This window comes from Symsagittifera roscoffensis, chromosome 5 (assembly GCF_963678635.1).
Source record: "Symsagittifera roscoffensis chromosome 5, txSymRosc1.1, whole genome shotgun sequence".
NCBI lineage: Eukaryota > Metazoa > Xenacoelomorpha > Acoela > Convolutidae > Symsagittifera > Symsagittifera roscoffensis.
In genome coordinates, this window is record NC_087066.1 from 63,037,955 (window position 1) to 63,053,542 (window position 15,588).

Genomic DNA, 15,588 nt, shown 5'->3' on the forward strand with positions numbered 1-15,588 from the left:
ATTCGTTTTTACAAGAATGGCTAATTTTTTCTGAAAAGTGCCCAAAAATGACTATGAAATTGAAAGCCATGTTTGAAATAATCAAGATTCTTTCAACAGTCCGGTCTGTCGGCTATAATTTTCTGAAGCTATTTCAAAATGGAAAAGGAAGGTAGGAGTTTCATTTTAGTAATTCACTTGGTCGGGGTTGTGTCTGAGAGCTCTTCAGACGACGATTTGTCGATAGTCGCTCCGTTTGTTGATTCACTGTCCTCATTGACTTCGTCAATTTGTGAAGTTGCTTTTCGTGGCTGCTGAGTTGATGCTCTAGATATACCTGAAACTTTGGTAGCCTGTTTTGGTTTTTCGCCACTTGAGAGTTTGGCGTCGCTAGCGTTTCGCATATCGGTTGAACTAGAAGCACCAGAAACATTAGTGGCTTTTTTCAGACTTCCACCTCTTGAATACTTGGCATCACTTGGTTTTTGCATGTCTGTTGAGCTGGAAGCCCCGGAAACATTAGTGGCTTTTTTTAGACTTCCACCTCTTGAATATTTAGCATCACTTGGTTTTTGCATGTCTGTTGAGCTGGAAGCCCCGGAAACATTAGTGGCTTTTTTCAGACTTCCACCTCTTGAATATTTAGCATCACTGGGTTTTCGCATGTCTGTTGAACTAGATGCCCCGGAAACATTAGTTGCTTTCTTTGGATTTGCACCGCTAGATTGCTTTGCAGCGCTAGCATTCTGCATTCCTGTAGAACTAGAAGCTTCTGTTTTTTCAGTAGCATCTTCTGAGTCAGTGGCGTATGTATACGAGTTATCAGTACCTGAACCGTTAGATTCCCCAGACTCTTCTTGGTTTTGAGATTTTCCTGTGTTTTTCTGGGCTTTACTATTACCCGAGTCTTGCCTAGCTCCAGCTGTCTCAGGTTGTTTCTGAGCCGCAGATGCCCTTAAATCATTTTGGGCACCGGAATTTTTTGAGTCTTCATTTTTAGATGCTCCCGAATTCTTCTGTTTCCCAAATGCAGCTGACTTCTGTTGAGTCCCAGATGTCCTAGAATTGTTTTGGGTTCCAGATACGCCGGAGTCTTTTTGCGAGTCTGAGACCCTAGAGTTTTTTTGAGACCCAGGTACGCCTGAGTCATTTTGGGCTCCTGAAATCCTAGAATTTTTCTGGGTTGCAGACATGCCTGAGTCTTTTTGGGTTCCTGAGACCCTAGAGTTTTGTTGAGATCCTGATACGCCAGAGTCATTTTGGGTTCCTGAAGGTCTAGAATTGTTCTGATTTCCAGACATACCTGAGTCTTTTTGGTTTCCTGATATCTTAGAGTTCTGTTGTGTTCCAGACATGCCAGAGTCTTTTTGGGTTTCTGAGACCCTTGACTTTTGTTGAGATCCAGATACGCCAGAGTCATTTTGGTTTCCTGAAGGCCTAGAATTGTTCTGATTTCCTGACATGCCTGAGCCTTTTTGGGTTCCTGATATCTTAGAGTTCTGTTGGGTTCCAGACATGCCAGAGTCTTTTTGAGTTTCTGAGACCTTTGAGTTTTGTTGAGATCCAGATACGCCAGAGTCATTTTGGTTTCCTGAAGGCCTAGAATTGTTCGGATTTCCAGACATGCCTGAGCCTTTTTGGGTTCCTGATATCTTAGAGTTCTGTTGTGTTCCAGACATGCCAGAGTCTTTTTGGGTTCCTGAGACCCTAGAGTTGTGTTGAGATCCAGATACGCCGGAGTCATTCTGGTTTCCTGACATTTTCGATTCTCTCTGGGTCCCAGAGACTCGAGTTTCAGAAGCGCCACGCTCTTGCTGTCCTCCGGTTGCTCCCGATTCTTTTCGAGAATCGGTCGCATTCTTATCGCCAGAAGTCCCTCGGGTGTTCCGTGTACCCGTTGCGGTCGAAGATCTCTGTTGAGCATTAGAGCTTGATGCTCTGATTGCCTTGTTTGTATCTGAAGCTCCCGATGCTTTTCGCGTCTCCGTTGTTTCTGTCGCCCTGGAGTCTTTCTGCTTTTTAGTTGCAGACGAATCTTTTTGAGCGCCAGAATTTTTGGTGTCAGTTGCACTGGGTTCTGTGCGCGACTCATCTTCATCGCCTGAGATGGAGTCTTCTTGTTCTTCTGTCATCTTTGCAGAAGCAGCTGTTTGCTTGCGTGATCCCGTTGCCTTTGATACCCCTGTAGTATTAGTTCCCTTTCTTAAACTGGACATTCTGGAGTCAACTACTGATTTAGATGCAGTAGTTGTAGTCCCTTTTCGCAAGGTTGACATTCGGGAATCGACCACTGATCTTGATTCCCTGCGAGAATAATTCGTGGCGGTTGCTCCAGTTCCCCTTCTTTCTCCTCCTTCCGCAGCCTTTTCACCTTCGGCTCCTGCTTCGTCTCCCATTTTTCTCTCTTCACCTGGTTCACCGCCTTTTAAAGCACCTGGAATTTCTATTCCAGGATAATTCTTGGGGTCTGGTCGAAAAGGTTCTGGCGAAGGTATCTGTTTCTTTCCTCCGCACATTCCGCCTTTTTTGGCCAGGTCTTTGTTTACGTGTTTTTCCGCGCAGTGCTTTTGAGCGTCCAGGTAAAGTTGCTTCCACGCTTCGGTGTGAGACTTGATGCTATCGGTTCTAGACTCGATATCTTTCACACGTTCCTTGCTTTCGTCACTCAAACCCGCTGACCCGTCTTTGTCTTTATTCATCGTATCGTCGGCGTCTCCAGCTCCCGATGTCCAATCTTGAACTTTATCGAGGATGTCACGGAGTTCGTGAAGAGCCTGTGATACCTTCTGTTGAGTGGCTTTTCCCTGATTGTCGTTCATTTGGGCTTCGATTTCACGAAGTCGCTTCATAGATCGCTGGCAGAAATTCTCGGCATCGTTGACAACCTTCTCACAGCCTTCCATATCGCGACTTGACATCCTGTTTCCCTAAAGTGTACATCTATCCTAATCAATGAAGAATTAAATTTGACTATTTATAGACACAATTTGAGATGAGATAGCTCTTCAGTCTTAACAACCGCACAGGATAGAAAATTGAATGAGTTTGAGTGAAAAAAGAAGTTGAAACCTCAATCTTGTTCTTGTAGTTGTTCACTTCGGGTAGGAACTTGTCAGCTCCATTCGCAATCTTGTTCAGTTCGTCCTTGACGCGGAAGTCGTTTTTGAACTGGTCATCTTGTTCACTCAGCTCCTTGTCCAGGTTCTCCAGTGCCTCTGTCAACTCACGCGATTTGGCAAGATTTTTGTCCTTCAAATCTAGAATCAGATCACATCTTCTTCACTTGTGAAATCTTTTTTAAAAAATGGAAAGATTTAAAGAATGATGTATGTAAGGGGCACAGGGGCGATATTTGAACTATCAGTTTGTTTGAAGTTCTAGTTTTTGAAGTTTATGATGTTAATAATTTTTATCGTTCGAGACGCTTGCAGTTAGGATTATGGGACTGAAATACTCTATTACCCTGAATTGATTGAAGAAGATGATTGATTCATTTGGACTATTCTAAAATCATACTAAGTGTAATGTTTAATTCTAACTCTGTAGCTTTTTGATCTGTGACTGGGACACGTCTGTGTCTTTCTCTAGCTGGTCTATCTTTCCCTGCATCAGCTGGTTTTGCCTCTCCTGCAGTGATCCACAGTACTGCTTCACCTAAAGTTCAGTTTGAAATTTTCATGCAATGAATTCGTTATATTTTTCGGTGGCTCACTTTTTTTCATGGTCCTTTGAAACTTATTGCTTTTGCCATTAAAAAGCGTTATCAAATCGGAGTTAATTGTATTAGTTATCAAATCGGATTTTAAATTTCACTTGGTATATTTTTCTCAAAATTAAAATTATACAAAAGATAAAGTCGAATATAGTAGTGCATAGTTTTGAGAGAGCTTTCTATATTCTTTGGAGGTATCATCGTCCTGAGCTCAGAAAAACATATCAATCTGAAATCATTTTGGTTAAGTTATGGGGGTTTTTAAAAAATGCATCAATTCGGTGGACTAAATTTATGAATTTATCTATGGTGCTCAATGCGTAAGCGCGACTTATTTGAGCGCGGTGAATAATCCAAATTCCTGTGTTCAAAAAAATTCTTTTTAATTTTAATTGAGGCAAGCTTCTTGATCTTTGTGTAAATCACGATCTATATAATTTTAGTGCCAATGAACAAAGTTATAACACTTATTTAGGTCAGCTCGTTTTTTCCTTAAAAATGTCAAAAAAATTGATCACCCTTAAATTTAATATTTTGCGGTCAGAATTAATTTGTTTACGATTGGGTGTCAGAAGGTATCAAATTAGAATTATTTTGAGCCTTTCTGCTTTTTAAATACCCTTTCTATTCGAAAAATGTTTTTTTTAAAAACTTTATTGACTTCTATTTGGTCTTCGCTGATTACACATGCGACAACTCTTGTAATTGGGATTTATAGGCGTTTTTCCTCGTAAAGAACTTTTCTTACAAATCTTGTTCGAAATTCAGAAATACGTGCAGTTGTTTTAACTTGCTGTCATGGTCAATTTTATGGAATTTCAAATATAAATAAATACCTAGTCCTTATTATAGAATAAACTTGTTATAGAATAAAACCATGATTTTTGTTCTGATGAGTTGTTTTCGTATTTATTTTTGTCGGCTCAATTTCCGTTTATTTTTTATTTTACGAAGGGACTTACGTTATCTGGTACGGGTTTTCTTTGGATTTCTTCTTGGAAGCACGAGTTTTCATTCTGATTTACACATTTTTATTATAAATGAAAGCTGTTCAGTATTTGTACAATTATCAACTCTGATTTATTTTTTAATTTTTTTTTTCGATAAAATGATATCGGCCTAAATTTTATCGGTGAAGTCATCTCCTTTTCCATACTTTAGAAGGAAATTAATTTCTTATGCTTTTGTTTGTTTCAAGAGGGATGGACCGTAAAAAAGTTTCAGTTTCAGAATTCTTAGCACAATTGTTTCGAGTTTTGTTTGCGGGAGTCTACCAATATTTTCTCAAGCGGTCTAAAGAACTTATCCTAAGTCAATTTTTTCAAATGAAAGTTTACATCGACTTCTTCCAAGAAAGATTTGTCTCTTTATCTATTCACTTTTATTATGCAATGGTTTTTTTCTGCATCGCAAGTTGAATTTGAGTTATCTTTAAAACAAGGCTCCTTCCCATTTGACCTACTGGTAACGCGGTTGCATTTGAACTTTAAGGTCTGAGTTTTGAGTCTCTGTCGCACCTTGATTTTTTTTAGTATTTATGAGTTTGAATTTTCCCCCCGCAAAAATTGAGTATTCGTACTATCGCTTGTCTGCTTGTTTTGTTTGCTTAATTGCTATTTAATCTAGATTTTTTTTGTGCTTCAAGAAACTTTTTTTGTGCTTGCAAGTTTTGTTGGTTAACTCCTATAGTTTATAAATTTACTAAACCTGACTTGTATATATTGTGCTTTTTTTCGCCTAATCGATCTAAATGATTCGAGTTTTATCGGCCTAAATGATTTCGGCTGATGTTTTGTCGGCTTAGTCAATTTATTTTGTATCGTTTGGAGGGCATAATGTGCTTTCTGCCAATTTGCAGAATTGAAGTCGGTTGTGGTATAAATTTTCAAAATCTAAACCTAATCGTTCAAAACTTGTTTATGACAACAGTATTTTATGGCGTTTTTTTTTGGTTTTGGTTCAATAGTCTTCTAACCTTTCTGGAGGCTCAATGGTTGCTCGGTAAGTACTGAAAGTATTAATAATGGTAGTGTTTGTCTCTCAAATGTTTTTCTCAAATTGAAGTTACCATTTTTCCAAACAAAAGTTCAATTTTTTCATTTTTCTTTAGATTTATTTGTTTATTTATTTACTTTATATTACCTAGTTTGCAGTGCTACTCTTTTGTTGTGTCGCAAGTTTTTGCTTCATTCTTCATGAAATGTTTCGACCGTAAAGTCTCGACATAGTCCAATCATATAGCGTCATTGATGGTGAAGTCAACTTCTAATTGTCTAATTCAGTTTTTATATATTTTTTTTGCTTCATTTGTTTTGAAATGTTTTCACCTATAAAATATCGGCTTAGTCGAATCACGGCTTCATTGATAACTTGTGTTTTTAAGGGAGTTATAACTTCAGCTTGTGTTATCCGAAGTGCTGCGAAGCTGCGTTTCGCCTGTTTATTTAATTTCAACTCAAATTCATTTGCTAAAAAGATGGCAAACTACGATATCCAATTACAAAAATTTTTTCCGGATTTTTGTTTCAGATTTCTTATCAGTATTGACCCATTTTATCGCCTTGAGTTATTTTATAAAAAGATTGAAAGTATTTTAAATTTTCAGAGAGCTCTAGCGTATTTGTTTTGTGTGTTTTCTTCGAAAGATGAAATTGTTTCGAAGAAATAATCAGTAATTTTTTTTCGGTTTCCTTGTTCGTTGAGTTACATTCATTTTTCTGTAAGCTATGATCTTCAATAGGGTGTTGGGTGAGGTTTTTGGCTGTCATTTGTTAAGTTTTATTCTAATTTTTTTCAATTGTCTTTTTGTTATTTTTTTTTTATTGTGCATCTGATTTATTTTCGATTTCGGTCCAGGTTTTTTTTTCGGTCTATGATGCTTTGATAAAAACTAAGGGATTCTTTGTTATTCATATCCATGGTAAAAGGAAGGTAAGCGCCACCATCGAAAAGTAAACGTGTAAAGAACTCGAAAAACGTGATCGACTTCTAATTTCGAAAATGGAATTTAATTTTCAGATTTCCCAGCGAAAGAAAATTTTTACCTATTGATCCAGTTTTCTCAAATTGGGTCAATTTCATCAAAAAAGTGCCAGTCATAAATTGTTCTGGAAATTGAAAGAGCTTTAATTGCATCCATTTTTTGCTTTGATATTCGAAAGTTGAGAGTTCTGCAAAGAAAACAAGTGAAATGAAACATTTTTTTATGGTTAATTTTATTCGTTTACTGTGTTCCAACTGTCTGTTTGCTATGTTTTATAAGAAGTTGCTATGTTCCCAGTAGTGTTATCGGTCTTGTTTTTGCTTGTGTATGCGAAGTGTAACTTCACCTCTGTGTTCAATCACGATTTGCCACAGGTCTGTCTGTTTTCAAAGACCTTTCTGCTCTGACCATTGATAATGGGGAGGAACTTTGTATTCGGGTGTGTTTTAGTTTTTTTCTTTGTTTTCTTTCTTTTTCTTTTTTAGCCTAACTTTGGGAACCAAAAACTTCTGCAAAAAATTTTGAAAAAAAATCTTTTATTGGTTTTTATTTAGTTTTTGTAGTCATTTTTCAGGTCAGATCCTTTTTTCACACCAACAATAAAAAAAGTACACTAATTTGGAATGAGATCTTTCTAAACTGTAGTTTTCTAAAGACTATGGTCGGAACATTTTGTGCTACTTGCACAATAACCGGCTATCATTGTTTGGTTTCGAAAATGGTGCGAAGCTCCGAAAAGTTTTGAAAGACACAAAACAATAGATGAAATGAATTAGGGACATCGATGGTGTAAAATTTTTGAGAAAGAAGTCTCGTAGTGTATGGTAAAAAAATACACCAATTTAAAAAATGTTTAGAATCAGTGCTTGGGTTGCTTCTAAGCGTTTACTTTTTTTGAAATTCTGTATTGCCTGCATACTATCTCTAGAATTGGCTCTGTTAAATTTTAAAATATAACTTAGTTAAATCAACAGCTAAAAGAGAAGAACCCATTGTCTCCAGTGGGCTTAATTGAATTTGATATCGTGTAGTCGAGTAAACAGGGTAAAAATCCTACTTCATTTTTCGACCCCTATATGTTCGACTATAGCCGACCTGACCTTTGAACCTGTTTGTTCATAAAGCATGATGGAATGAATTTATAACCTTTACTTACCTCGTTCAACTTGTCCAGACAGCTTCGCACTCTACCTAGCAGTCCGTCCTCATTTGTAGAGACGTCGTTCATCTCAGGAGCATCTCGGAATGCACCTGCTCCATCGTCTTGGTCGCTTCCTTGGCCTCCCCTTAAGCAGAGAAGAGCTTTATTTTTTTTTCTCGGAGAATGAGAAGGAACTATGGTGCTCGTGATCGTTTCCCGGCTATTTTAATGATTACGAGATTAGTATTCGAAAAGTTTTCCAAAAGGAAGGGCATTTACAGCTAGGATTGGGAGCTCACAGCTGTTTTTCGGTTACTCGCAATCTGACGCTAGATCGGCTTCTCCTTTTTATCTATTGTTCCTTTAATTTTGATTGCAAAAATTATGTAAAATATTGAAAAGTTTCAAAACATTAATTTTATAAACAATGTTCCAACCAAAGTTTTTAGCTGAAAAATTTCGTGCTTGAGAAATGGGACAGTTTGAATAATAGTTTTGTTCATACTTTTGGTTTTTGATGATGTAAACCAACAATGCGATGATAAGCGCAGCTGCCATGATATTAACATGAGCACAATATCCGGACATGGAAGCCATAATGGAGCTGCTTGGTTTTGGCTGCCGGTATCCAATGTTGGGAAACCAATTGCCACCTCCAGAACCATAGTGATTCCATGCCTAGAATCAATTCACCTCAGGCTCTCAAGCTTAATTAATTCTGAATAAGCTGCAAATCAGGCATAGTCTAAAAGATGAGAGACCCCCTGAAAATAACAGTGTTTTGACTATTTTGTTTGCGAATTGAACTTAGTTAAAAACGCATATTATAAAGAAGATGTTTTGTGGGATCTTTTGGGCGGCGAGACGTTGATTTTGAGAGTGTTCTATAAGAGTTTCGACAGCATTTTCTGGAGTGAGCTTGAGTTGGAGAATGCAAGTGGTTCTATGTGCAAAAAGGGGTTAAAGTATGGGCTTTTTTCTTATTCTACCTCCACACCTGCGAATTTTACAAGGAAAACTTTAGTCACACTGTCCGATCGTTATAGATCTTGGCATACGGACTAATTAGGCGAATTCGAAGATTTTAGTTTTCATACCCAACTTGGTAAAACCACTAGTTACATAAAAAAATTGATGCGTATTTGAGGTAAAAATCATGCTAATGTGAGGGAGTAAAAGGAAAAAGAGCCGAAGTCTGCTTGTGTGCTTTTAAGTGCATATCTCGATTGCAGAGTGTGTAGAAGTGTTGAGTTAAGAGCCCGAAGTTGGATTGATCGTTTGCCTGCATGAGAGCATTCGCAATTCGCATCACTGTTGACTCGGGCGTACAGTACTTCTGTAATAGATTGCTATTCGAACAGATAGACTCCATGCTATATTGTACTGTAGTGATCAATAATATATGCTGTAAAGTGTAAAAACAGGCAAAAATACAACCAATTTTCTGATGTCTGTTTTTTATTTTTGATGGATTTCTTTAAAAATGCTCATCTCGAAAACAACTGCTCGACGAAATGTAAAATTGAATTTGAAAGACGCTAAATTAGAAGTTTTTCATTTTGTACCTCCATTAAATTTTTCTTTAACTATTATATTACACTGCGGTGGCCGTTTCTGGGTTTGTTCATAACCATGGCGAAATGTACAATTTTGGCGCACTTGTACCTATCAATTGAATCTGATTTTTGCCTGTGAAGTGTCTTTTCCTTCAAGCGTGTATAATCAATTCATATGATACGTCTTGGTAGTGACGGTTTGCAGTCAACAGAATTGAGTTAAATTGAAAATATTAAATGAGACGACTTTTGAGGGAAACCTAAAAGGTATAGAAGTTCAATATGAATATAGGTTTTATTTAGTGCACTGGTTAAAACTGCCTCGAGCTAACAGTGCATATTTTTCAGCATGACACGGCGATTTCTGTACACTTTTTCTTTGCCACTTAGAGCAGCTCGGTAGATTTTACGCAGCTTCGTTTTTACCCATGACTTTAAAATGAAACTAGTATTGTTAAAGCTGCATTTCGCACAATATATAGAAGCTTGCGGTTGCAACAATGCGGTGTGTAAACAATGAAATATGAAGTGATGTTGTGTGTCGTTGCAGGAACTGGTGAGCAACTCTTCTCTTCTGGACACTGTGATCAAGGAGCTCTGTGAGCGGGAGTTCTTCATCAAGGCAGGCGAACTGTACGAGAAGGCAGGCGTCAACGACAGAGCCCTCAAACTTTACAGGTAGACAGAACGTAGCTTAACATTGTACCCGAACATGGAATTATTTGAACATCATGTGGAGTTTTCTCAACAATAGTTTCTTAAACAAAATGAGTGCAGATTGCAGTTACTCGAATAGGGGTAGTTGTAGAAATTTTTTTTCTACTGAAACACCGTTGCAGCGTCAACAACAACATGAAAAGTAGTTGACGGAATAGTAAGGCAAGTATATTAGTTCACTAATTATAGTTTATTTCAGAATGGCCAAAGACAAAGAGGGTTTCTCGAATTATAGTTTATTTCAGAATGGCCAAAGACAAAGAGGGTTTCTCGAATTATAGTTTATTTCAGAATGGCCAAAGACAAAGAGGGTTTCTCGAATTATAGTTTATTTCAGAATGGCCAAAGACAAAGAGGGTTTCTCGAATTATAGTTTATTTCAGAATGGCCAAAGACAAAGAGGGTTTCTCGAATTATAGTTTATTTCAGAATGGCCAAAGACAAAGAGGGTCTCGAATTATAGTTTATTTCAGAATGGCCAAAGACAAAGAGGGTTTCTCGAATTATAGTTTATTTCAGAATGGCCAAAGACAAAGAGGGTTTCTCGAATTATAGTTTATTTCAGAATGGCCAAAGACAAAGAGGGTTTCTCGAATTATAGTTTATTTCAGAATGGCCAAAGACAAAGAGGGTTTCTCGAATTATAGTTTATTTCAGAATGGCCAAAGACAAAGAGGGTTTCTCGAATTATAGTTTATTTCAGAATGGCCAAAGACAAAGAGGGTTTCTCGAATTATAGTTTATTTCAGAATGGCCAAAGACAAAGAGGGTTTCTCGAATTATAGTTTATTTCAGAATGGCCAAAGACAAAGAGGGTTTCTCGAATTATAGTTTATTTCAGAATGGCCAAAGACAAAGAGGGTTTCTCGAATTATAGTTTATTTCAGAATGGCCAAAGACAAAGAGGGTTTCTCGAATTATAGTTTATTTCAGAATGGCCAAAGACAAAGAGGGTTTCTCGAATTATAGTTTATTTCAGAATGGCCAAAGACAAAGAGGGTTTCTCGAATTATAGTTTATTTCAGAATGGCCAAAGACAAAGAGGGTTTCTCGAATTATAGTTTATTTCAGAATGGCCAAAGACAAAGAGGGTTTCTCGAATTATAGTTTATTTCAGAATGGCCAAAGACAAAGAGGGTTTCTCGAATTATAGTTTATTTCAGAATGGCCAAAGACAAAGAGGGTTTCTCGAATTATAGTTTATTTCAGAATGGCCAAAGACAAAGAGGGTTTCTCGAATTATAGTTTATTTCAGAATGGCCAAAGACAAAGAGGGTTTCTCGAATTATAGTTTATTTCAGAATGGCCAAAGACAAAGAGGGTTTCTCGAATTATAGTTTATTTCAGAATGGCCAAAGACAAAGAGGGTTTCTCGAATTATAGTTTATTTCAGAATGGCCAAAGACAAAGAGGGTTTCTCGAATTATAGTTTATTTCAGAATGGCCAAAGACAAAGAGGGTTTCTCGAATTATAGTTTATTTCAGAATGGCCAAAGACAAAGAGGGTTTCTCGAATTATAGTTTATTTCAGAATGGCCAAAGACAAAGAGGGTTTCTCGAATTATAGTTTATTTCAGAATGGCCAAAGACAAAGAGGGTTTCTCGAATTATAGTTTATTTCAGAATGGCCAAAGACAAAGAGGGTTTCTCGAATGCAGTGCGTCTGGCTAGGGAACACGACTTGGGCGTGGATGCCAGAGATCTCTTGGAGGAGTATGCTGACTACCTATACGATCAACTGGAGTTCGAAATGGCCATGGAGAAATACTTACAGGTATTTTTTGCCATAGTTTACATCATGTATTAAATAACTCTTTTTCTTTTTATTGTTCTTTCCAAAGTTTTTTTAATCGATCTTTCCGAATTTATTGTTCGTCCAAAGCTATCAATGTTTCAACCGAAGATTCTTTTGTCGCAAAAGTGCCCTTCATGATTTTTAAGGTTGATTTCCTACCTAATGCTTTATTTGACCAGCGCCATTTGGAAAGTCAGAGGCTAAAATTATAAGCAATCTGGTGCTTTTTTCAAATACTTTTGAAACTTGTTTTTTTTTGTTTCAATAATTCTTAAACATGATATCTGAATTTTCTGTAGGCCTCGCAACTCATTAAAGCTCTGAAAAGTGCATTCAAAGCCAACAGTATAGTGCGGGCAGAGGACATCTTTGAGACCATCAAAGACTCCCCAGGCGGTAAGGAGAGCTTTGACCGGGCAAGCGGAAGAGGCGGGGGAAAGGATGGGGAAGATGAGCTGAGCTACAACGGGTGGGCGATCAAATTGGGACAATATTACGCATCATTGATGTCCGGAAACAGAGAACGCAATATGAAAGCGAGTTTGAAATTCGTGACATGTTCTTAATTTTTATTTTTTCGAAATCAATATGCGATAGGTTAACTGCGAAAGGTTGCACCAGTGACACGAACAATTTAAAAAAAAAAACGTTATGTTTTTCGGAAATCTAGAAAACGTTTGAGGAAAAGTTGCAGCAAGGAGTAGGGGTACTGTGTTTGGGGGAAGGTGTACATGTCTTTGGGTGTTGCACAGGTCAGGGGCATTTATCAAAAAAGATTTAGTGCTATCAGTCAGTATAATGATCCGCCGAACATAAATTATATAGAAACAATTTCGTTTTCTCATTTCTCTGAACTATTTGGAAGAAATGCAGTGCTGCAATACAGTATTTGAAATAAAGTGAGTCGAGTTTCAAATACAATATGTTTGCTCAAACTGGTTTTTAGTCTGTGTGAAATTCAATTGGACTTTGTTTGTAGCTGAAATAAATTTCAAACATGCTGAATAATATTACAGAACAGATGTACAAAACAGTTCAACTGTATAAAAAAAATAGTTGAATATTTGTTTTAGAAAGCGCAGAAGTACTTCTTAGAAGGCAATAGTGTAGAACACATAATTGATATGTACAAGGAGGCAGGGTATTGGGAGAAGGCATACGAGTATCTGATGGAGATAGGGGCCAAACAGGAGGCCACTGAGTTCCTACATCAACAGGCGCACACCTGCATCGCCGAGAAGAGATACTCGGACGCCGAGAGGTCAGACACTCATTACACAAGCCAACCTCCAGTGGTCCTCGATTTGATTCCTGTGGTCACTCAATTGTTTCGAATCAGTATTTTGTTTCGCCTAATCAGCTCTTTTTTACAAGTCTTGGATTACGTTTTTTTTCTATTCAACATAAATAAAAAACATTCAACCTCAAAAAAATAATCGTTTTCACGAAAGTCATTATCGCGAAATATAATAAAAAGAGGAACAATCAAACTTTTGAGGCAACGTTAAGTTATGAGTCATGTCTAAAAAAACTAGCTTTTCCAGGCAAAAGTTTTGCATTTCTTTTTTTTTCTCCGAACCTTTGCTACTCTCTATAATGGATCGTTAAAACCAATGTTTTCCGTTGTAGAGTGTACATGAAGGGCAAGATGTTCGATGCGATAGTGGACATGTACAAGAGTGTGGAAGACTTCGACAATGTGTTGAGAGTGCAGAGGAGACTGGGCATGGGCGACGACACCTCCATGCTACTAGAGCACGCAGAGGTACACAATTTGCAATAATACAAAACAATCACAAATCCTTAGAGTAAGTTTTCAAGTGTTAATCATGGAAGTGAAGTGTCACTTATTTAAGTGTTTTGGTTTTTTCAGTGCCTTACTTAACATTTGAATTGGTGCCGAAGGCGTCTTCAGGAAAAATAAGGGGTCGCCATAAAATTGGAAATGTTTTGAAAACCCTCTAAAGAAAATTCTATTCCCCTGTTTGTGGACAAAAAAATTGTTTGATCAAGATACCGTTTGTGATTTTGCTTGTGTTCTTCAGCGTCGCAAGCGTGACGGGGATTTCGTTGAGGCAGAAAAGTTGTACATGGAGGCAGGTAGTTGGAAGGAGGCAGTCAACATGTACATGCAACAGTCCAAATGGGAAGATGCCCGGAGAGTGTGTCAGGAGGTGGGCACAGATGAGGCACACAGCAAGGAGGGCTTCATAGGTATCGTAGCCTTCCTGTTTTGAAATTGACAATATACAGGGGCGGGTTTATGGGGGGGGGGAAGAAGAGGTGCGATGTTACTACTATTTTACGACATCCGTTTTTGGACCTCCAATCCTTCAACAGTGAGACTCATTCCAATGCGAGATGAGCTTTTGCCAAAAAGCTCTCAAATATGGATTCTCAGCAAATCAGAATGAGCATTTAAAAACTCGAAAAATTAAAGCATGAAAAATTAGCCAATCGTTGAGACGTTAATGTACACTTTATTTGTCGTAAATTGTCCGCCTTTCGGGATTCTGCCATAATAGCAACTCGAAAAATGCTTTGTTCAAAAATTAATATCTCTGTTGAATTGTGTGTAGGCTACTGTTGGGCCAAGGACATGCCTTCAGTGGTCAATGCGGCCAAGCTACTGTTGAACTTGAACTTACTGGACAAAGTGGTGGAGGTGTGCTGCAACGCAATCGCCAGCGAGTAAGTACACACACAATACAGTCCTCCCTACTGCATAGAACTTGAAATCTTTCTCGTTTGAAGTTCATTCGTTAAATTGTTTTTACACTAGCTTGCGAGCGTTGTGTATCAGTACGAACTTTCTTTTTCCTCACCTAACTCGCAAATAAAAGTGCTCATTTGGTGCATTTTTGCTATAATCACGATCTGTAGCATCTGAAATTTCATAGCATCTGTTTTTTGCTTTATTGGTGGCTAGTGTTTGTGATTAGCTAAGCATCCGTGACTGATTGGTTTGTGCGCGAAGAATCATAATATCTAGGTTATAGGATCGAATCCGATACTCAGCCGAAGTTTTACTAATTCGAGGCTCATTTCTACTTTTTCGTATGTCACTTGATAGAGCTGCTCTTTTGTCGTGTTCTCGCCAGTGTTTGCAAAGCGCAGCTTCGCCGTGTATTAAACATTAGTTGGAAAAGCGTAGTGAATTTAGCAGGAATAGCAGATAAAGAATATGAAGTCATAGCATACATGTCTTTTTTTATATAAAAAAAATTCAAATTGCGTAAAAAGAGCTGTTGGATTATTTGACAAACTAATCAAATTTAAGGCGCTGAATTTTTTTGATTATTCGATGTTCTCACCTGCAATTTTTCTGAAAATTGCCAGTCAACCTTTACATAAGTGCTTGCGGGCGTAGTGTGATAGTATGAAGCTTTTCATTTAGGCTCATTTGGTTTTGCGTTAATCACGATCTGTAGCATTGGAAATTGCATTTCATGTGTTCTCTTTTTTCCGTTGGCTATTGTTTGCTTATAGTTAGCTTGAGAATCCTAGGCTACTGGTCGGAGGTTCAATACCGCATTTAGCACTTGTTTTCTTTATACAAGATGCCTCGGATAACGTTTGGTTACGTGTTACCTTCCCTGTTTAACACCGATCGGTGTTCGTTTCTATTCCTTTTAGTAGCTTGGCTTGACTGGTCGTTTCCTTCGTTACTAGTTGATTTGTGTCAAGGTTGGCTTGCACATCCAG

At 37.7% G+C, this 15,588-nt stretch overlaps 1 protein-coding gene across 3 annotated transcripts in view; it reads left to right on the plus strand.

Moving 5' to 3' along the window:
- LOC134846864 (intraflagellar transport protein 172 homolog) overlaps positions 1 to 15,588 on the plus strand; it is a 162,721-nt gene that overhangs the window by 124,091 nt on the left and 23,042 nt on the right. For all 3 annotated transcript variants that reach the window (XM_063864268.1, XM_063864269.1, XM_063864270.1), the window contains exons 22-28: positions 9,922 to 10,049; positions 11,712 to 11,862; positions 12,183 to 12,419; positions 12,957 to 13,144; positions 13,513 to 13,648; positions 13,929 to 14,097; positions 14,463 to 14,574. In XM_063864268.1, the coding sequence (XP_063720338.1) occupies positions 9,922 to 10,049; positions 11,712 to 11,862; positions 12,183 to 12,419; positions 12,957 to 13,144; positions 13,513 to 13,648; positions 13,929 to 14,097; positions 14,463 to 14,574 (1,121 nt within the window). The remainder of the gene's footprint in view (positions 1 to 9,921; positions 10,050 to 11,711; positions 11,863 to 12,182; positions 12,420 to 12,956; positions 13,145 to 13,512; positions 13,649 to 13,928; positions 14,098 to 14,462; positions 14,575 to 15,588) is intronic.